The 23,536-nt window shown below is 39.5% G+C and overlaps 1 protein-coding gene across 1 annotated transcript in view; it reads right to left on the bottom strand.

Annotated features, from left to right (window-relative positions):
• The window catches only part of LOC149250647 (putative acyl-activating enzyme 19), a 467,065-nt gene that overhangs the window by 81,712 nt on the left and 361,817 nt on the right, over positions 1–23,536 (bottom strand). The window contains 2 exon segments of the mRNA XM_089459163.1: positions 6,303–6,367; positions 6,699–6,783. Coding sequence (XP_089315289.1) covers positions 6,303–6,367; positions 6,699–6,783 — 150 coding nt within the window.

Here is a 23,536-nt window from a genome sequence, read left to right as displayed (position 1 = left end):
TTAGAACTGGCTTGATCCATGACTTTTGGACCATTCTAACTCAGTTTTATATTAATTCACATTAATATTTTATTTTCCCTAAGTTTAGACTTAGGGACTTCATAAAAAATATTGATTATTTTAATATCTCCCAAACTGGTTAGATTCTGCCCAAACCATTTCTGGGTATTGGAGATCTTATGTGCTTTAGCCTCTCCACCAATTTTCGTGGCTAGAGCACATTCGATGTTATCCCAAATCAACACGTGCTAGTATTACTAGAAAATCAGCTGCAATCATACCAGATGCAGAAGGGAGAACAAATTGAACCATTCCTTGATCGATTGAAGGAGATCCGGGATCAGCTGACTTCCATAGGGGCAATGCTGGATCCAGAATTGATGGTGAGAACAACCCTAAACGTAGTCTCAAAAGACTGGGAGGTGTTTGTCCAGAGCATACTGGGTAGGGTAACCCTTCCAGATTGGGAGGAAATGTGGGTTGCTCTTCGCCAAGAAGAGATGAGAACGCTGAGCAAGGCGGGAAGCAGCGGTAAGGGGATCAAAATCAAGAAGGAGGAGGAGGAAGATGTTGCCCTAGCATCTGAGGGAAAGCAGGAAAAATGAAAGAAGGACCTCTCCAAGGTCAAATGCTTCCACTGTGGGGAGTTGGGTCATTATGCGACCTAGTGTCCAAGGAAGAAGAGTAAGGGAGAGGCCTCCGAGACCAAGGCAGCGACAGCAAGGGCAGTGAAGGAAGTGGACACAGACGATGTGTAACGACCTATTTATAAAAGTAATATTAAATAATTTTTAAATAAATAAATTATATTAATCAATTAATAAAATAATAAAAATAAACTAATGACAAAGTATTTTAATATAAGTCTAACCTTTATATTAAAATAAAATTAGAAAAAGGAAAGTTAATTAAAAATCAATATACCTTTTTTAAAAGAAATGCATATGACACGACATGGGAAGGGTGTCATGAGGAAATGAAGCGGTGGGTGCTGGAGGAAGGACGGCCACCGCCAAGAATTAGTTTATAAACTAGAAGGAAGAGTTTGGGAAGGGGGAATCGGGAGGAAGAAGGAAGAACGAAGGGGATACTGAAGAAATAAACTTGAGTTACCTACGGAAGGAGAGCTGGTTGTTCTGAGGTTTCTGGGCATGGGGGAACAATCTGCTTCAACTGAGAAGCTTACTGGACTGAGTAGCGAGGTTCTGCTCAGTTTCGCTGGGTGGTTTCAGTCTTTTGGTAAATGGGAGCAAACTGGAGGAGTTCTGAAACATTTTCATCCGCAACAGACATTCGCAGCAGACCAAGTAAGTACTTATCATTGAATCAAGCAATTAGTCATATGAAGTTTCGCATAAATTTAGAACATAAATTTTTCTTAAAGTTTCATACTCTGTTTAAAATAGATAGCTCTATAAAAACTCCTTACAATATTTACAGTTCAGTAAATCTTTATAGATTCAGAAATGGTCCTTTACATCAGCTCAGTCCTTACACGATGATTGTGCTATGAGTGCTCATGTGCCACTTCAGAAGAAGTAGGGAGACATCGAGCTATAGTCAGGAGGACTACAGGTGATGAGGGGCAGGATCCACGAGGTACCCAGCCTCTTGGATTAGACCTTGCTACGGGAGCCCCAAAGAGGAGTAGCAGTACTGGCGATTTCTGTAGAGATGGATGCGGATGGAGCAACAGAGGGAGCTACAGTGCAGGATTCCCAGCACAGCACGACGCTAGCAAGCTGCAACAGTGCGAGAGGCACGAGAGTGTTGCACTAGTGTAGGATGGCATAGAGAGGAGCACAACGGTGCGATATGCATGGAGTTTTTGCAGCAGTGCAGAGGTCAGAGATGGAGCACTTATCAGTGACAGAGGGAGCTTCAACATCAGGAGTGTTTCTAACTTGATGGAGATGTTAGAGTTGGGAGATCAGTTACTTACTTCTCAGTAACTGGGTTGCAGTGCGACAATTAGCAGTGGTAGTGCTATGGGTAGCACGATGCAGCATGATGAGAGGGGTTGCAGTGCAGATGCAGCAGTGGCAGTGGCAGGGCCATGGGCAACAGCACGGATGTAGAGGGAGTTGTAGTACAGATGCAGCAATGGCAGTGGCAGGGCCATGGGTAGCAGTACAGGATGCAGCAGTGTAGAGGATGTTGGGCAGTAGGCCTAGCATCAGCACAGGGACCGATGTTGGATGATCAGAGTGACGCTCAATGAGGAGTATTACTAGAGCACAGTGGTCGCTAAGAGGGAGTGTTGATTTCGGGTAGCATCGGATGTGCTCTAGCCATGAAAATTAGTGGGGAGGCTAAGGCACATGAGATCTCCAATACCCAGAAAGTGTTTGGGTAGATTTTAAATAGTTTGGAAGATATTAAAATAATTAATATTTTAATGGAGTCCCTAAGTCTAAAATTAGGGAAAATAAAATATTAATGTGTATTAATATAATACTGTGTTAGAATGGTCCAAAAGACATGGATCAAGCCAGACCCAATCTTAGCCGTTGATTAGGGACTTAATCTCAGTCGTTGATTTGTCAATAAGAAAAGTATAAGAGGAGGCTTGAGGGTCACTTGGAGAACACACCAAGAGATCAAAATTTCAACTTCCTGGGGCTGGGTTTGTTGAGAAAGTTGAGAGAGTGATCGGAGTTGTAGCCAAGGGGCAATGAATACAAAAGAAAAGAGGCAGAGATAGCACCGGAAAGATCAGCGCAGTAGCCGGAGAGACGGACGCAGAAGCAGCCAAGGGTTCACACAGAGTCAGCCAGGGCTCACGCAGAGGCAGCTACGAGCTGTGCAATGCCTCAGAGGGCTAGCGTGGTTGACGCAGAGGGCCAGAGGGCTGACGCAGTGCCTCAAGAGGCTGACGTAGGCCAAGCCAGAGTGACGTTGGGCTAACGCTAGGCCAGAGAGAGGCTGACGCAGTCCCTAGAGGCTGACGTTGGGGTTTCGTGGGGCAGATTGGAGCTGTGGAGCTGCTTGAGTGTTTATCTGGGGTTTCAGTTGGAATATCTGCTTCCGAGTAGAGAGGTGCTACTGCTGAGATTTCTCTGTTGGGTGAGCCGGATTTGGCACCCAGATTGTATTCTGAAACTGCTTAATAAATCAAACCCTTAGATAGATGCACTGGTTTCCCCGCATTGGGTTTTTCCGAAGACATTAGTCCAAAAGCAACGGTGTCACTTGTGTGCTTGTTTCTATTTCCTTCAGTTGATGATCTGTAATGTGTTGAGCATGCATTTGTATTTATTTCCAATATTTAAATGGTAAATAACTTGTTAATTAACACAACAATTAGGTAGGAATAAATCAGTAAAGTGCATGAACGGTTTCTAACGTGTCAGACTTAGAAATTCCAATAGGGATCGCATCAAACACTTCGCCTTGAAAACGACAGCGATCCTAGTTGACCTAGCTGAAAATGACAAGTACGAGAAGGAAATGGCCAAGGCGAAGTGCATCATCCTTGATGGTGTCAACTTGTCAAGGACCATGTGGTGCCACATATTGCCGAGAAGGAAACGACAAATGAGATGTGGGAAGCCCTGAAGAAATTGTACCAGCATACCTCTGTGCAGAGGAGGATGTTACTTGAAAATCAACTGCGGTCATATCAGATGCAGAAAGGAGAGCAGACAGATGTCTTCCTCGGTGGATTGAAGGAGATTCGTGATTAGCTAACTTCCATAGGGGCCACACCAGATCAGGAATTGATGGTGAGGACTGCATTGAACACAGTCTCAGAGGATTGGGAGGTATTTGTCCAGAGCATACTAGGCAGGACAAGCCTTCCAGATTGGGAGGAATTGTGGGCAGCTCTTTGTCAAGAAGAGAGCACACAGGTGTCCAAGGCGGGGAGTAGTGGAAAAGGGGTCAGAATCAAGAAGGAGGAAGAAGAAGATGCGGCTCTTGCATCTATGGGAAAGCAAGAGAAAAGAAAGAAGAAGAACCTCTCCAAGGTCAAGTGCTTCCATTGTGGGGAACTGGGTCACTATGCGAACCAATGTCCTAGGAAGAAGAGCAAGGGAGAGGCTTCTGAGACCAAGGTTGTGCTGGCTAAGGTGGAGAAGGAAGTGGAGACTAATGACAATTGTGCCATGAGTGCTCATGCACCTCGTGAGAGGAAGTGGGGAGACATCGATCTGTAGTCAGACAGACTACAGGCAATGATGGGCAGGATCCTCGAGGTACCCAACCTCTTGGATTATACCTTGCTACGGGAGCCCCGAAGAGGAGTAGCAGGACTGGCAAATGTCAATAGAGTCAAATGTAGATGAAGCGACAGAGGGCGCTACAGTAAAAGAGTCCCAGGACAACATGAGACAGCAGTTCGAGATGAATAGATTTGTTGCAGCAGCGCAGAGGTCAGAGAGGGAACACTTGTCAGGGACAGAGGGAGCTTCAGCATCGGGAGTGTTTCTAGCCTGACAGTGATGTCAGAATTGGGAGGATCAATTACTTACTTCTTAGTAACGGAGTTGCAGTGCAGCAATTAGTAGTGACAGTGCTATGGGCAGAACGATGCACCATGATGAGAGAGGATGCAGTGCAGATGCAGCAGTGGTAGTGGTAGGGCCATGGGCAGTAGCATAGATGCAGAGGGAGCTGCCATACGAATGTAGCAGTGGCAGTGGTAGGGCCATGGGTAGCAGTACATGATGCAACAGTGTAGAGGATGTTGGGCGGGGAGGCCTAGCATCAGCACAAGGACCGATAATAGATGATCAGGGTGATACTCATTGAGTATTACTAGAGCACAGTCCTCGCTAAGAGGGAGTGTTGATTTTCGGTAGCATCGGATGTGCTCTAGCCACGAAAATTGGTGGAGAGGCTATAGCACATGAGATCTCCAAAACCCAAAAATGGTTTGGACAGAATCTAACCAGTTTGGGAGATATTAAAATAATTAATATTTTTAATGGAGTTCCTAATTCTAAACTTAGGAAAATAAAATATTAATGTGAATTAATATAAAACTGAGTTAGAATGGTCCAAAAGTCATGGATCAAGCCAAATCTAATCTTAGTCTTTGATTAGAGATTTAATTTCGGCCGTTGATGAACCAACGAGAAAAGTATAAGAGGAGGCTTGGGAGTTAGTTGGAGAACACACGAAGAGAGATCAAGAACTCGATTTTTTGGGGCAGGGTTTGCTGAAGAAATTGAGTGAAGTGATTTGAGTTGCAGCTGAGAGGCAGTGAACACATAGTAGAGAGGCAGAGTGAGTACTGGGAGCATCAGCGCAGAAGCCAGGAGATTGTTGACGCAAAGCTAGCTAGAGGCCATGCAGAGGCAACCAGAGGCCACACAGAGGCAGCTAGGAGTTGCACAGAGCCTAAGGAGGGCCAACGTGTGAGATGCAAAGGCTCCATAGGCTGACGCAAAGCCCCAAGAGGCTAACGCTGGGCCAGAGAGGTTGACGCAAACCCTAGAGGCAGCGCTGGGAGATTTTGTGGGACAGATTGGAGCTGGAGTGCTGGATAGGGTGACGCAGAGCAACAGAACGTTGTATTGTTGTTGTGGGATCGTTCATCGGGTGATTTAGCCAGAATATCTATCTCCGACTGAGAGGTACTACTGCAGAGAGCATTCTCTGTTGGGTAAGCCATTTTTGGCACCTTGGTTGTATTCTGAAACTGCATAATAATAAAACCCTCTGAATAGTTGCACCGGTTTTCCCGCATTAGGTTTTTCCGAGGACATTAGTCTAAAAACAACGGTGTCACTTGTGTACTTGTTTCTTTCATTTTATGATCTGTATCTGTTGATACTGTACTTGTATTTATTTGTAGTATTTACATGGTAAATAACTTGTTAAAGTAACTGAACAAGTAGTAAAAAATAAATCAGAGAGTACGGGAAGAATTTCGAATGGATAGACTTAGAAATTCCAACAATCTAATAATGAATTAATTTAGATTCATTTAACCAGTAAACCAAATATGAAGGATTTCAATTATACAAAACTGACCACAAAATCTCGAAACCTTAGCTATACATTTTAACTCTCCATAATTTACAAGTTGCCTTGTAGGGTTAAGTTTGTCAACCAGAACATCTTGAAATACCTCCAAGCTCTAAGGTTTCTCCTGTGGTTGCATTTGATTATCTGGATACAAGAAAAGATAATCACCTCTTCCTTGTAATGTGTTTATGAAATTCAATAAATACAAACTATGGATAAATTCTTAGCACTGTACAATTCTAAATGTTGAACACGATCAAAATATATTTATTTTTTATGGAATTACATTATCAGTTTATACAGTCATTAAATGGAAGTTTATGACTCACCTGCCAAACGCATACGCCAGTTGTGGATAAAGCAATGACATTTCCACTCACCATGGTACATATCACTGGCCACGAACATGACAACAGTAAGAACTATTTTACATCTCATGGAAAATATGACATTGATATCAGATTAAACATTCTTTTTTAGCTCTGAAAGTTACTCCAGGTTTAAGCATCTAATAAACTATTCTTTGACGGCTAATAAACTGTCATTTCCATGGCTGCAAAAACATAGATCTAGATGACCCTTAAAAAATTGAAAAAATCGCAGATTAGAAAGAAGAGTCAGGGCTAAATCTCTCCAGCCATCTAAGCATGAAAAAATTCAGAATGATCCACAGTAACAAAGAACCAAACATTGTCTTATACACTATAGTCAGAACAGATAAATACCATAACCAGTGCAAGACTCCACAGCTGGTGACCCAAAAATCGGTGTTTTAGATTCATATAACCACGAAACACTGATTGAAGTGCCCTGCTTACAAAGCAATAAAATTACAATTAAAATTTGTTAATGGACATGGCATTTAGAAGTTAATCAATGTAGTTCAGTAGCAAAATATAGAATGACTAAATAGGCAATTTAGAATGTTTTCAAAATCATATACCAATTTGACTGATTTGTACTAAAACACTCGGCAATGAATGCAACCATAGATTTGCACCTTGAAGACAGCATGCATAGTTTCAAGTACATAAACGAGGGTCCCTTATATAATGAACAATAAACATGGAAAATCAACACTCGATTAGAGTCTCAAGAATACAACAAGAACTGCACTTTTGGAGACTAATAAATTGTCCCAGAAACTAAGTATGGGCATTGATGAAGATTCATTTTGTCTTCTTCTATGTGGTAGATAACTGTTTAATTTGCTATGTTATAGTATTTTAACATGGATATAATTTCTGTCTTCTTCTCTCCTGTTATCTCCTCCATCAATGTCTATTCATACTACTACTATCCCCATGCATTGATTATAAGGTGAGCAACAATTTTGCCAATAGCAAGTTAATTCATCAGTTTGAACAGGGAGTGAACATATGGAATGAAGCATCGACTTGAACAAGTCTAGCCAGTAATGGAGCTGTCAAAGGAATGCTGATCTGTCAGGATACTTTTTCCGGAGCAGCTGGAGATGTGGCAAGTGAAGGATAGACATAATATCTACTAATTGGTCAAAAAGACCCTCACAAGTGGCTTGATAAGAAAAGGAAGTTTACACAGACAGGATAGAGAATCAAGTATTTGGAAATTCCCTATGACATTGACATATCAGCAAAGGATTTATGGAATTGGGTTTTAACCAAATTTCAAGGATAACTTTAAAAATAGCAAGTCAATATCGTAGACAAAATAGTTGCACTAGAGTATGTGAACCATTCCTCCTGTGTTTGCCCAACTACAAGAAATTGGAGCAAATGTTTTGACAAGTTCCAATAAGGGAAAACATGGAGGGAGGAGGGGCCTCCATTCAGTTGCCTAGGGCACTTGCACATGTTGAATTTTCACAATCTTGGTTCTAGGATAGAATCTTAGAATCTCTAACACTACCAAACCAAGAATCTCAACAAAACTACTTTGCACAGCAGAACAATATAAAGCAGTAAATCACACATGCACAAGTATAGACAACTTTTTACAAAATATTGTACAAATATGTAAAACAACCCAATCTTCAGGGTCTCACTTGAAATTATGGTCTCTACATTGCTCTCTATTTAAGCCTTTACCATGGTCTACCTCTTCATCTAGTCCTGATGATGAACCACACTTATTGGTTCGAAACATGGCAGCCAAAAATTTATCTTATGTGATTTCTACCGAAAGATTTTTCTTAATTCATTATGGATCACAGAAGCCTGAATTTAGAAACTCGACCTTCGTTATATTAAACTGAGTACTACAACAGTCTAGGGTTCTCATACAAGGGATACAAGATACAATGACAATCTCGCTACAGTCTATATGTCATATCTCGTCCTACTGGTCTTTCGCTTCCGTTCTACTCTCTGGCTGCCCCTTAGTCCATCAAGAGACAATACATAGAGTCTTCAGAATGACTGCCACCTATCACTGCCACAAGTCACTTATGCTACAATGAACACAGGCTGATCCAATATGCTCTTCTAGGCTGGCCATCAACTGAGCTCCAATCTGCCAATCTAACAGTCACCTTTTTCCATCAAAGTGTCGCACATTATGCTCCAATGTTCACCCAACCTTCAACTGTCAACGTCACTTTATGACTACTTGTCAAGGGCTACTTTGGGTAGCCAACACGCTACCCTCCACCAATCCAATGGCACCCAATACTTCACTACAAGATCTACACTATAGGATAGGCTTTCATCCACCAAGATAAGCCCTCCAAATGGCTACCACAGGCTGCTAATAAATATACCATCCAACTGTCCAAACTAGGACCAACAAATCACCTTTGAACACATCATCAATACATACCTTAGGGCTGATGTTTCTCTGTTGTATCCTCTGCTCCTGGTTAGGGCTCTCAACAGTCTATTGGCCCTCTCAAAAATGCACCAACAACCTCCTAAATACTGTGGCCTCCCCTCCTTATCTTCATGCTCCCATACGTTGGCCTCTAAGGAATGTTCCAGCCACTATTAAGGCCTTTTGGCCACCTTCTAACTAAGGTACAGGACTGCGGCCCATCCTCTCCACTGTTGTACAGGATTGCAGCTTCACTTGGAGGTCTGTCCACACTCTATTTCTACACCAAACTGCCTAGAAATGCCTCGGCCTGCACACAGAGTATCTCGGCTCCCTAAAACAGGAAATCTGCCCTCACATCTATGCACAAATTGTTCCATAACTATTCAGCCTCCTCCACAGATCACCCTTGGCCTTCAACAGTCACAAGAAATACACATGGCTCCTCTTAATCTTTGTTGAAGTCTGCTCCTCAAATATGCGGCTTGTTGACCACTCCATGTCAACTACCCCATAGCTATACATCTTTTCGCGCATGGATTTCCATTGTGTCTGAGCACTCAAATGATCCACAAATTCATCATTATCAGCTATATGTACACTGGAGTTTTGTAAACCCATTATGCATTTTATAATGTAAATGATCCTAGTAAGACAAATGTATTTAACAACCTAGGTAAATTTATTTTTCTGATGGCGATTTCTATCCTAGGAGGTTTTTAGTCTCACCAATTCATGTGTGTTTCTAAACACGTATGATTGGCAAAGTTTTTCCCTCCAGCCTCACCCCAAAGCTAAAGTGGATTTTGTCGTCGGGATTTTAAATGGGTCCTAGTGTTAATTATCAGTCTCTGTAAAAGTGATTTGAGAATAATTCTAACTATTTGGTTAAATTATTTTATTACAAGTCACTTAGTCTACTAGATCTTATTTTGTGTCGCAGAAATGGGTAATTATTGAGAGTCTATAACAAACAGGTGTTCCCCCTTCATGGATCACAAATGTAATATTTCATATAAAAAATATTTAGTGCGTAGTCCCTTATAGTTAGACACCATGGCTAAATATTAGAGGTTTGGAAAAATTAATAATCCCCTCATGAGTTAATTAATTAAAATTTCTGGCTAAAATAAATTAAAATGCTAAAGCCAGAAATTTAATTAATTTAGGTCCTAGGAAAAATTAAATTCCCCAACATTTAAAATTCGTGGGTTTTAAAGTTTTTAATTTTTGGAAGTCCTCGGCCAAGGGAATATTGAAAATTTCAAGATATTTTGAACCCTTGGGCCATAGTAGTTAAGTCAGAGTCAACTTTTGCAGCAATTAACTCAAAATAATCATTTTTGAATTAATCAAAAGGAAATTAAAAGTGAAATTCGAATTTCCTCAAAAAGTAACTTTATTTCAACGGTGTGATCTTCATCAACAGTTGAAATTGCTTTGACAAGGATCAAGCCAACTAGCCGTTGGAGAATTTTCCTATAAATGAGGGGTCTCTCTCCATTATTTGCATCCGAATTTTGAATCGTGTATTTGCTCTAAGAAAGCTCTTGTAACTTTTTTCTGGTTACTTTAGGGTTTCAGATCGTGGTGTTCCTCTTTCAGATTTATGTAGTATTATTGTTCTTAATACTTTGCTGCTTTTATTTGCATTTGTTGATTAATATCCTTTGATGATTGATCTGTGTACATGTATCTTGCACAAATTTCTGCGTTTTTGGAATATCATTTTAATTTGATAGAAGTAGTAGGTATCTCTATTTCTTGATAATTTTATGATCATTTTTCAAATCTCTATTAATCTAATAAGCAAATTTAAGTGTGCAGAAGTTATCATTCAGAATTTGGGAGTTTGGGGAAGTCCTCAGTTCGAGCAACTGACTCTCAGTTTACAAAATCTAAAAGAGCCCACTATTTTTTTAATTTCTTAAGTCGTTTTATAGAATATTTTACTTGCAGGGTTTTTCTTGGGCTTTTGCGTCTTTAAAATTTCAAATTTATTTCTAAATATTCTACAAAGATTTGTTTAAATCTAACTGATAGAGGGCTTTGATCTGCGGATCTGTAAGATCTGTAGAATATTATTGTAGATTTGTAAATATCAATTTTTTTAATTCATTGGGGTTTTGGGTATTTCATATTTTTGTATATACATGCTTTGGGGTTTTTTCTATCTTTTATTTGTACAGGAACAAATCTGAAAATTGCAGGTGATTTTTGTGGATTCCGGAGAGAGATCTAAGCCCCGGAGGGCATCTCCATTTTGTTTGCAGGTTGAAGATAAATTTCAAGAAGATCGTGGGCAAAAAAATTTTAGGGCCTTGAGGCCCTGCGCTGGCCATCTCCAGCCTCTTTCTCGGCCTCCCTTTCAGCCTTATGGCCTTCCCTCTTTCACCAAAATTCTCTCACTAATTTTTCTTAAATTTTTTCCTAAAAATTTCCCAAAAATATTTTAACAAAGTTTTTCACAAAAAAAATTCTGAGTTGATGATTTTTCAGTGATTCGGGCAGCATATCTTCAAGTGTCTTCAAGCCCCTAAGGGATGACTGGTGCACATCTTCTAAACCCTTACCTTTTTCATTGATCTAATTGAAAGCAAGGTTAATACTGACATAAAATTTTAGTTATCTGAAATTTAGCAGCAAATTAGTTTTCATCTTTCACTGCATTACATTTTAGAAATATAATTAGCTTCAGTAACTTTTGCAAACAAATTTCTGAAAGTTGTTTTACTATTTTTCATTAGTTTATTTCTGAGTTTTTAGATCAAATACATCAATAGATCATAAAGAATTAAACTCGGAAATTTTCTGAATTTAGTAGCAGATTTAATTTACATTTTGACTGTTGTTTAATTGCAGGAATAGAAGTTAATTTCAGTAACTTTTGCAAACAAACTTCTGCAAATTGTTTCACTGCTGTTTAGTAGTTTATTTCTGAGTGTTTTAGATCCAATACATCAATAGATCAGAAAGAATTAAACTCGGAAATTTTCTGAATTGTAGTTATCAGTTTGTCATTTAAAATTTTCTTCTGTTATACATAGAAATTTCTGAATATTGTATGGTTACAGGACTGTTGTTTTAGAATATATTGTTGGTTTTAACATTTGATGTAAAGCAGATTACTAGACTAATATTTCATTAATGTGATCTGAGTTTAAAATATTTAGTTTAATTTCTGAAGTTCATTTGTTTTTTACATACTTATGTATGTAGGACTAATCTAGTTTTACTTATGCATCTAATGATCTTGGTTGGCTATTTCATACAAATGAATTTTTGAATTTAAAGGTGTTTTATTCCAGCATTTTACATTTCAGTCCATTGTGCATTTCAGTAATTATTTGTGCAGATTTTACATTTTGCAGTGCTAGTATAAGTACCTACTTTCACATTTAGATCACCACCTTTTTAAGCCTTAAGTAACATTTAAGACATATTTCAGAAATAATTTTAGGCTCTCATTTAACTAAAATTAACCAAGTCCTTGCATTTCACATAGTTTTAATTTTGCATTTGCATATGAGACAGTCGAATCTTTTCGGCAACAGTTTCCCATCCTTTACTTGAACCTTATTTTCTTCGCAAGATAGTTGACTCCACAATGCACTGGTATCACTTTCTTCAAATCATTTTGAATCCTTAAAATCTTGTGCAATCTAAAACAAGTATTGGTTGCTTAGCTGTCTCCCGAATTGGTTGGTTCCCAACTAATCTTTTATTTTTCCATTTTCATAGGGTCCACCCCCCTTAATTTGCTATTGGGAGACAACTCAAATAGAGTGATTGGGGATCAGTGTGACAGCCCCCAATCTGAGTCGTTGTCACGATGCCTAGACATTCTGTGCAACAACACGGCCCAAAACATATGTGTTCCTTTGTGATTTGTTGCACTTGGATGCTCTGAATGAGCCTCACACGGCTCCTATTTATACACTTTAGAAGGTTCAACGAATAGACATGTCTTTTGGCACATGCAAACTAAGCCTACATGACATATGTGCCAAAAATCCAATTATTAACTTAAAAATTCATAACTCATCAAGGGCATCTCAGAATTTGACGATTCTCGAAGCGTTGGATTCTCCGTGCTGTGCTCTATCATATCCATCCATCACATGTCCAAAATGATCCATGGTTTTGGCCCAAACAATAATGGGTGCAAAACCCCAACCTTGGGTTTCAAGCCCACAAATGACTCTTGTGGTGCTTCACCCTCCAAACTCTGAACCCTAGGGCTTGCAATACCTCCCAAGCTACTCAAAAATCAACAGCACACTCCTGAGAGAAAAGGGTGAGCTTGATTTGACAAATATCAAAACACAGGGAGGTTTTGGCAGATAAATGGGCAGTGGAAGATATGTAGATAAATTGTAATGAACCTTGGAAGGTTCTTGTTTGATGTTGTGTTTATATGGCTACACATGTAACATTTATAAGGAGTCAGTTCCATGGATAATCATCAGACAAAGGCCAAGCAACACCTTATATCCTTGTGTGAAATCATAACTGATTCCAATTTTTGTAAATTGAAATTTGTTATGCGGGAACCCAACCATGAGGATGGGAAGTTATCTTATGCAAAGTACTCTCTTCGTTATAGAGCTAAAGATTTCTATGACGTAGTCCTCTTGAACTTCTCTATCAAGAAAGCTAGGTGGGTTAGGAAATTCAAAGGCATCTAGATGCATATGCTTCATTTAATGTCCAAAGACTTGGATGGATAACCTAAAAAAGAGATTGGTAGTTAAAGATAGACTCTAGATAATAGTGTTAGAAATTGTGGCTCGGGAATACTTCTGCAGTGGTGGTGACTAGCTTGTAGAAGTGACTGAGTAAATGTCAATTCCTAGGCACTATTTATAATGTGATTTTATAAAGTTATAAAGTGGCCTTTCATATTTAATGATTAAAAGTGACTTAAGTAATTTTATAAAGTTATAAAGTGGTTTTTCTAAAAGTGACTTAAGTCATCTCAATGAAGGATTAAGTCACCACAGTTGATCTTGAGATGGCAAGATTTAATCTTAACCATTGAGATTAAGGGTTGGTGGTTTTACCGTTTTAGTAATTAATGAGTTTATAGAAGGAGATGGAGGAAGTGAAGAGGCACACATTGACTCATTAATGAGTAGAGAGGGAAAAGGAGAGCTGAAGATATTTGTAAAGGAGAAGCTAGGTGAAACAACACAAATCCCAAGCCACTTTATCGACATTCATTGCAGTTGAAAGATGGCTTGAATTCTAGGGACTTTGCATGCATTCCGAGGAAGTACATAAGTAAGAAAGGTTGTATAGTATGGATCAGTAAGGATTTGTTGCCCCATGCAACATTTAATGGGTACATAAATCGAGGCATGGGGCACAAGTTTCAAGGTGATGGTTTTCGCTATGTGAAGCAATGTTACCAGACTTGGAATCAACAATAAATCGACGAGCCAAAAGAGAAAAAAGTTTTAATCGGATCGGGAAAAAATCGGTGAATTCAATAAATAAAGATATACACATATATTGAATTAAACAAAAAAACATTTTTCATTGATATTCAATAAAGTCATGCCCAATCAATGCATAATATCAACAGATGTCCAAAATATAATGAATGAATAAGTATCTCATATATATTTTGAGTGCAAACATGATCCAAAGTACTAAGTTTTAACTCCTAACCACTGACTACAAAAAACCAGAAGCATCTACTTCTAAAAGTTTACAAAACAGTGCATACTAATCAATAAAAAAATAATAACTAAGACTCTGAGAGTGACAACCAGAAGTGATTCCTCCCACTCCTTCGCTTCCTTGAGTCTCAAGATTCTCTAAGTCATCTAGGCTTAAAAGAGGAGCCTCTTCCAATTGGACCCAAATTGTTGCATTTCTAGTTTGCAAATCTATCTCTTCAAGGTCAATTGGTGAATGATCCAAACCTGTCATTGTCATGAGACATGGAAATGGGAATTAAAGTTTGACCTTTAAAGTGCAAATCAGATTATGAAACCTTCAAATTCAAACTCTCACCTGGTATTTGCTTGTTGTGAAGTCATAGATTGTAATGGACTTAGGGACTTAGAAGAAATGAAGGCTGGATTAATTTGCTACTGGAAGGTGGGGGCCACCCACGTGGGAAAACGCATTGGGAAATTCAAATTGCCTTGGACGGGAAATCATATGGCTTGTGGAGGGGCCCACACGGGGGAAATGAGGCCCAAGAAGTTATAAGGGGGAAGAGCTCCTCACTTGAGGATTCATTCATATTTGCACATCGAATTCACTTGTTGTTTGCTTGAGCTGCATAGCCGAGTCAACTTGTCATTTAGCCAGAGTCTCTAAGGCGAGAGATGTTGAATTTTCTAAGTCTATCCGTTACACAATTAATCTGTATTATGTTGGTTTATTTCTTCTACTTGTAAATTCTAAACAAGTTATTTAAAACATTTAAATACCAAAATAAACACAATACAGTGACAACATCTACAGATCATCAACTGAAAGAAAACAAACACACAAGTGACACCGTTATTTTTGGACAAATGACCCAGAAAAGCCCAATGCGGGAAAACCAGTGCAGTTATTTTGAGGGTTTATTATTATTGTTAGGTTTAGGTATGTTCTATGCTTAGAGCAATTTATTTCAATTTTCACAGTTAGCTCAATATCTTTTCCAGATTAGCAATCACATCAACATTAAAGTAAACTGCAGATAGAACATAAACATAAATCGCAAAAGACAAGCCAATGTTGGTTTATTTCTTCTACCTGTAAATTCTGTACAAGTTATTTAAAACATTTAAATACCGAAATAAACACAATACAGTGACAACATCTACAGATCATCAACTGAAAGAAAACAAACACACAAGTGACACCGTTATTTTTGGACAGATGCCCCGGAAAAGCCCAATGCGGGAAAACAGGTGCAGTTATTTTGACGGTTTATTATTATTGTTAAGTTTAGGTATGTTCTATGCTTAGAGCAATTTATTTCAATTTTCACAGTTACCTCAATATTTTTTCCAGATTAGCAATCACATCAGCATTAAAGTAAACTGCAAATAGAACATAAACATAAATCGCAGAAGACAAGCCAAGACAAGAGGACACAAGATGTGGTGCTAGCCAGGGACAAACCCCTATGTGGGGAAACCCTTGATCAATTATTCTTTTATGTTATTCAATAGTTCAGCACAGAGAGAGAGAGAGAGATAGTACATTTACAACAGAAGTCAACACTTTGACTTATCTAGATAAGAGCATAGATCATCTCTAAGAAGATGATACGTGAGATCAGTTGAAGACACACTGCTTCAACTGATTCTCCAATGTGACTCCTTCACCTATCATTGTGCTACATCTCGTCATCATGCTGCACCTCACCATGCTGCACCCATCATCACAACGTTGGACCTTATGACCATGTTGTACACATCCTACTGCTGCACTGTTGTCCTAGTGTTTGGCACTATTGTACTTAGTGTCACTGCTGCACCAAGCTGTCACTATTGTCCCAGTGTTTAGCACAATTGTACCTTGTGCCACTGCTACACCATGTTGTCACCCATGTGCTTCCTGCACCATAGCTACTTTGTGTACTGGCTGCACCAAGTACCATACTGTTGTCCCAATGTGCTATACTATTGCAGCACTATGAACGTGTGGTTGCATACATCATGCTGTTGCAACATATCATACTGCTGCACCTCACCATTGTGCTGTGATACACTTCATTACTATACCCATCATCATGCTACAACATTCACCACAATGTTGTCACATCATATCATATCATGTTGTTGTTTGCTGCATTGCTGGACAACAATTTAGACAGCCTTCACAATGTGGTCATGGACTGGTTAGGGCATCAACGACAGTCCTACCAGCCTTCACGCATCAACTGCAACATCCCTACTAAGGCTACAGTCACCCTTCTTCAGCACTCCTACATCCCACGTTGGTTTGTCATACCCTAGCATGCCTTACACCCTCCTAACGTAGACCTGTAGGTGTGATAAGGACTGCTACTTGCTACAGCAAACCTATCCCTTGCTGTGGTAGCCCTTTGCAAGGGTTGTAGCCCCATAAAGCTATGCCTTCTGCCCTCAAGACAGCCTACGGCATCCATGACAGTCTCTCGGCCTCCACCAAAGTGTCACTACAACTCTAGCAGTTAACTCGGCCTTCATTGATGAACTCAGCCTCCTTTACGATGTCTTAGAATCTCCCTTTCTTGCTGCGGCTAGTGATTAGGGCTACGGTAGGTGGACTCTTTCTCCTCCACATAGGGTACTTAGGCTTCTACCATGGCTGCGTTAGAGGGCTTACGTTGCTTCCCTTCTTGACTGCGTACTTCTACATAGGGCAGCATTAGGGCTTCCTTGTGGCTAAGATAACAACGTAGAGCCTTCTAGGGCATCTCATATGATAGCGTAGAACCTTTCTCCATTAGGACAGTGTTTTCCGTTAGGATCTCTCCTCCCACCAAAACCCAAAGACAAGTAGAGAGGAAGAGATCCCAAGTGAGTGTGTCCAAATGACTTTCAAGGCACCTCTATTTATACTAAAACGTTGAGCACATGTGGGGTTTATTTGGTTGCCGGTCGACCTTGACGAATTGTCCCATAACACAAATAAATTCATATCTCCATGAATACTTATCGGAATCAGATGATCTTCAGATCAATCCTACACCTCCCAATGAGAGGGATCCAAGAAAAATATCAATTGTCATTAATAAGATGACCCACGTGGAGTTTGGCCCTAGTTGCCAATTTTAACACTCCCTCTCAACTAGGGAAAACTCCATCTGCTGATCCATATGTCCGACTGTACTATCTCTGCCATCAGTGCCTTGCACTGCTCTGCTGAGTTCTGTTCTACTCTGCTTTGCTGTGCTCTGCTGAGCTTTGCTCTCTTGTGCTGTGTTGTGTTGTGCTCAGCTCTGCTGAACCATGAAGAAGAAGAATTGATCGAGAATGTCTCATACCATTCTCTACTAATGCGAAGTCAATTTTATTGATCCTAGATCAATATCACAAGAGAGTGTTTCAAACCACTCATACTCATTCATTGATCCCAAATCAATGGAGGTCATCCTAGCATAGGGAGTATGGTAGATACAACGATTCATCCATAGATAGTACTACTATGGTCCCTAACCCCATTTCCTTGCTCATTGATCAGATGAAAGGTACTTCCCATGAGTCCCAGACTGCATGGGTAGGATGCCTCGACAGGAGAAGTAATCATCCTGTCCCTAAGTTGCCTTGGGGTATCACAAGGAAAGGCTGAGACATTCACCCTGTACACAGTGCACCATTAGGGGAGGGTGAGTCGCCCTATGGTCGCATGTTGCTCTAGTAAGTACCCCAAGCCCCCCGGAGCTCCCAGAGCTCAATGCATGCAACACGTAGGACCCTTATAAGGACTCTCAACGACTCCAAGTCATTTGGGAAAGTCACAGCTTTCACCTTTCCTTGGCGATTTGACAAAATGTCTGCAACTTGTACATCAGTCTCAATGTGATGGAGCCTCCTCGCTCATCGACGTACCATATCCCAGATAAGGTAGTATCTAATGTCTATCTGCTGGAGAAATCATAGAATACGTGATTCCTCAACAATCGAATGCCCCCTTGGTTGACACAGAAGATCATGGTGGTATCCATCATGTGTACAAACAACTCACTGAAGAGCTCCCGCAACCAGGTAGCGTCACACGAGGTCATACGCGTAGCTATGTATTCAGTGTCAGCGGTGTTCAAAGAAACCATCTTCTGCTTCATCCTCATCTAGGATATTAAGCAGAACCCAAAGAGAATCGGCACTTAGAAGTGCTCTTGAGATCCTCCACATTGCCTGCCTAGTCAGCATTCAAACAATCATGCAGCTTCATATTTCCGGCAGTGTATCTCAATCCATGAGAGATTGTGCCCCGAAGATATCTTAGAAGATTCTTAGCACCAATCCAGTGAGGCTCAACCATATATGAGCTCATCATATTAACTGCAAATCATATGTCCGAACAAAAGTTCACCAAGAACATCAACGTGAACGAGTTTATGAAACTCAAGGGTATTTCCCAAATCTGGTCCGGCATCACTACCATATAACTTCTGAAAGTTAAGATCCTCGAGGTAGTCATGAGCTTGCAGTTTACTATTCCACATCCAAAATCCAACTCCCTTTTACTTTTTCAAATGAGAGGGTCTGCACCTGTCAGAAATAGGTCATCTTCAGAAGGTGTCGTATGAGAGGTCTATCATCCACAACCTTCGAGCAATGGTTTGGATCGGCTTCATTCCTTGTGAATCTCTGCTTCATCAAACAGCGATCAATCCTCTCATGCTAAGCCCGGAGTTGTTTTGCTTCAAGCAATAAAGGGTTTTCTTCCACCTACACACATGAGATTTTTGATCATGAATCTCAAACCCCTCAGGTTATTCCAAACCTGTGGACCTGCTACATGAGGGGAATGGTCCCCTTGTAAGATTTTCCTTTGGTACATCTTAGACATGTACCTTCATGCTCTTCTTGAATTCAGGCATCCCTGTCACCATCTGACTCACATCGGTTAGGGCCCCATAATAGACCTTCGGTTTTATAGATGAGATGTGTCAATTAACATGGTCCCCAATGGACCATCCTGCAACTTGATACAAATTCCTAACCCTGAACCCATGAGTAAAAGCATCTTAGAAAATTCTATTTTAAAACACGTACCTTTCCATCGATAAATGCCACCCTAAAACCTTTGACTTCCATTGCCAAAATGGACACCAGGTTCTTCTTGCGATCAGGTACACGAAAGAGATTCTGTAAATGAATCGAGTTACCCTCATTCAATTGAGGGGTAACATTTCCTACACCCTTTCCAGGATATGTTATGAAACCAGCTCACAAGAAGATAGAAAAGATAGATCAACACCTTAGAAATAAGCCTCATCGAGGGGGCAACCTCCTTTACATTACACAAATGAACAATTCTTACCCGATACAAATGACTAAACCTCCCTTCTATATATAGGAGTTTAAGGGGTCACAATATAATCAAGCCGAAATAACAGTAATAACATAAGGGCACAAAAATATCAATAGTGGGCTTCTATGGGGCATACTAATAACAATATGGGGACAATAGGGACACAATAATAACAATAAGGGATACAATGACAATAGTAATGGGGGAATCACTAGTATTATAAGGGCCTAACATACCCCTCTCCTTCCAAAAAGCGTTGTCCTCAACGCTTGAGTAGTTTTGGATAAATCTATATAAAATTCTCATCCTCCCATGTAGAATCTTCAATGGATAAGTTCTTCCACTTGATGAGATACTCCGAAATTGATCAATTTCGTAGCTATCGAGTTCTAGTTTCTATGACTGCTTCCAGTTCCAATATGATTTTTCCTTCCTCATCAAGTTCTAGCAATATTGTTTGAACTAGGAGCTTGTCACCTATAACCTTCTTTAAACATGAAACATGGAAAACTGGGTGCATTCGGGAAGCTGCAGGAAGCTCCAATTTGTAAGCCATAGTACCAATCTTTTGCAACACCTTGTACGGACCATAATACTTTGGTGATAATTTATTATCCTTCTTAGCTTGCTTGAGTGACAGTTGTTTATATGGTTGTAGCCATAGGAATACCCAATCTCCTACATCAAAACTTCTTTAGTTGCGATGTTGATCTGCATGTTGTTTCCTTCTATTCTGCGCCAACGTGAGGTTATCCTTTAAGAGTTGAAGAACTTGTTGTTGATGCTCGCTGTGATGTTCCATTGCTTGAACCTTAGAATTTTCTCTTAAATATGATGTGATGGATGGTGGATGATATCCATAAAGTGCCATAAATGGGGTCTTTTTTGTTGTAGTATGGAAGGAAGTCTTATACCACCATTCATCCAGGGGGCAACCATTTGACCCATTGTGTCTGTTTATTAGATACAAAGAAATGAAGATATCCTTCCAAACATTTGTTTACTATCTCAATTTGCCCATCAAATTGAGGATGATAAGATGAGCTATGAGCTAACTGAGTACCGAGATAAGAAAATAATTATCTCCAAAAGTTTCCAGTGAAAATGGAATCTTTGTCGCTTACAATAATCTTTGGGTTTCCATGTAGCTATTGAATTGTTTCCATAAATGCAGTAGAAACTGTACTGGCTTTAAATGGATGTGATAACGCACAAAAGTATGCATACTTGGTAAGTCTGTCAACTACCACCATGTTGACACTCTTTCCTTCGGACTTGGGTAAACATGTGATAAAATCCATTGAAACCTCCTCCCAACGTTGGCTTGGAATGGATAAAGGTTGTAATAGACCTAGGGTCTTAATTGTTTCAACTTTATTTTGTTGCCAAACCAAACATTCCACCACAAACTTTTGAATATCCGATTTAAGGCCATCCCAAAAAAATTCCTTCTTAACCCTGTGGTAAGTTTTTAAAAATCATGAGTGCCCTCTTAAGGGAGAAGTGTGAAATTCCATAAGAATCTTTTGTTTGAGTTGAGAATTCTTACATAGGTATAAGCGATCTTTGTACCAAAATGAATCATTTTTCCAGCTAAATGTATCAAATGTACTGGGATATTGTTGTAACTTTCGAATGAGTGCCCACACTTCTTCGTCATTCTTCCATTCCTCCCTTGCTTCGTTTATCCAATCTAGTTGGATAATAGAAATGGCGCACAACAATGCTTCCACATCCTCATCCTTTCTTGAGAGTGCATCTGCCACAACATTTTGCTTCCCTTTTTTGTAGATGATTTCAAAGTCATAACCCAACATCTTTGTGACCCATTTTTGTTGCTCTTTAGAGGATAATCATTGTTCTAGAAAGTATTTAAGACTATCATGATCTATTTTTACCTTGAAGTGTCTTCCCATTATGTAGGGTCGCCATTTTTTAAGTGCATGTAGTATTGCCAACATTTCCTTCTCATAAATAGCTTTGTGTAAATATTTTCACTTGATTGGATGACTTTCGAAAACAATGGGTCTTTCATCTTGCATTAAAACAGCACCAATTCCATTTCCTGAAGCATCACATTCCACAATAAAGGTTTTTGTGAAGTCCGACGTAGCTAAGACCAGTGCTTGGCACATTACCTTTTTAAGATGTTCGAAGGCCTTTGTTGCTTCTGGAGTCCATGAAAATGCATCTTTCTTCAATAATGTTGTTAGAGGTGCTGCTATTCTCCCATAATTCTTAACGAACTTGCGATAATACCTTGTCAACCAGAGATATCCTCGCAGATGCTTTATGGATGTCGAGATTTTCCATTCCTTAATGGCTTTAATTTTGCTAAGGTCTACTTTAACACCTTCATGAGATACAATATGACCCAGATATTCAACCTCTTGTACTCCAGAGAAACATTTGGAGCTTTTTGCATATAATTGTTTCTCCTCCAATAGTTTGAACACCTTGTCAACATGTTCAACATGATCCTTCCAAGACTTCTTGTAGATTAGTATATCATCAAAAAATACTAACACAAATTTTTTAAAGAAGGGTTTGAAAATGGAATTCATCAAACCTTGAAATGTAGAGGGTGCATTGGTAGGGCCAAAAGGCATGACCAAAAATTCATAATGACCCTTATGAATTCTAAATGTTGTTTTCGGAATGTCTTCAGTCTTCATTATGATTTGATGATATCCTGAATGAAGATCCAACTTGGTGAAGTAAATTGATCCATGCAATTCATCCAATAATTCGTCAATGACAGGAATGAGAAATTTATCTTTAATAGTGAGCTTGTTGAGCTCCCTATAATCCAAACACATGCGCCATGATCCATCCTTCTTGCGCACCAATACTACTGGAGCAGAGAAAGAACTTTGACTAGGTTGAATTACACCAACCCTAGTGTTTCTGCAACCATACGTTCAATTTCACTTTCTTGGGCAAAGGGATATTTGTACGGTCTGATGTTTGGAGGAACACTTCCTGGAATCAAATGAATAGCATGATCATGATCACGATTAGGTGGGCGACCTTTGGGAATCTCAAATACCTTGGAATGATTGTCCAAGACCTTTTGGAGATCTGGAGAAATAGATGATTTTGATGTGGGCACCTCTAGCAAACATAATTGTGCAATTACACCTCGTTGTTCCTTCTTTAGAAGCTTTGTCATACCGTTAGAGCTGATTATCCTTCTCGGTTTCCCTGCAATACCCCTTAATTCAACTTTCTTTCCTTCCGCACAAAATTTCATGACAAGTTTTTGAAAATTAAAAGCTACTGTACTCAAGGATTGTAGCCATTGGACTCCTAGTACAACATCAGCACCACCCATTGGAATGGAAAGCAATGGGCTATTCAATACATATTCTCCCATGGATAGCTTGATATTATGGCACTTTCTAGAGCAATTTATGGTTCCTCCACTTGCAACCATCACTTGACACTCTGGTGCTGGATATAGGAAGCAATTCAATTTCTTTGCTATCTTACAATGAATAAAATTATGGGTACTTCCCAAATCAATCAACACTATTACCTTTTTCTTCTTGATATGTCATTCTATCTTGATAGTTTGAGGAGTGGTAATTCAGCCAATGCATTACAAGAGATGGTCGGATTCATTTCTTCTTTATCTAGGGTTTGTTCCTGAAGTATATTCTCTTCTTTTGACATTTCTTGTTCCTTTTCATCCTCCTCTTCAGAATCTATGTAGAATAATTTCTTCTCAGCACACTTATGACCTTTAGTATATTTGCTATCACAACTGTAACAAAGCCCTTCTGCTCTTTTTTCT

Source organism: Pinus tabuliformis, chromosome 7, assembly GCF_031772625.1.
Source record: "Pinus tabuliformis cultivar Carrire ecotype Pingquan chromosome 7, CPIR1, whole genome shotgun sequence".
Lineage (NCBI taxonomy): Eukaryota > Viridiplantae > Streptophyta > Pinopsida > Pinales > Pinaceae > Pinus > Pinus tabuliformis.
The sequence above is the reverse complement of the archived record's forward strand: the minus strand, read 5'-3'. Positions and strand labels throughout refer to the sequence as shown.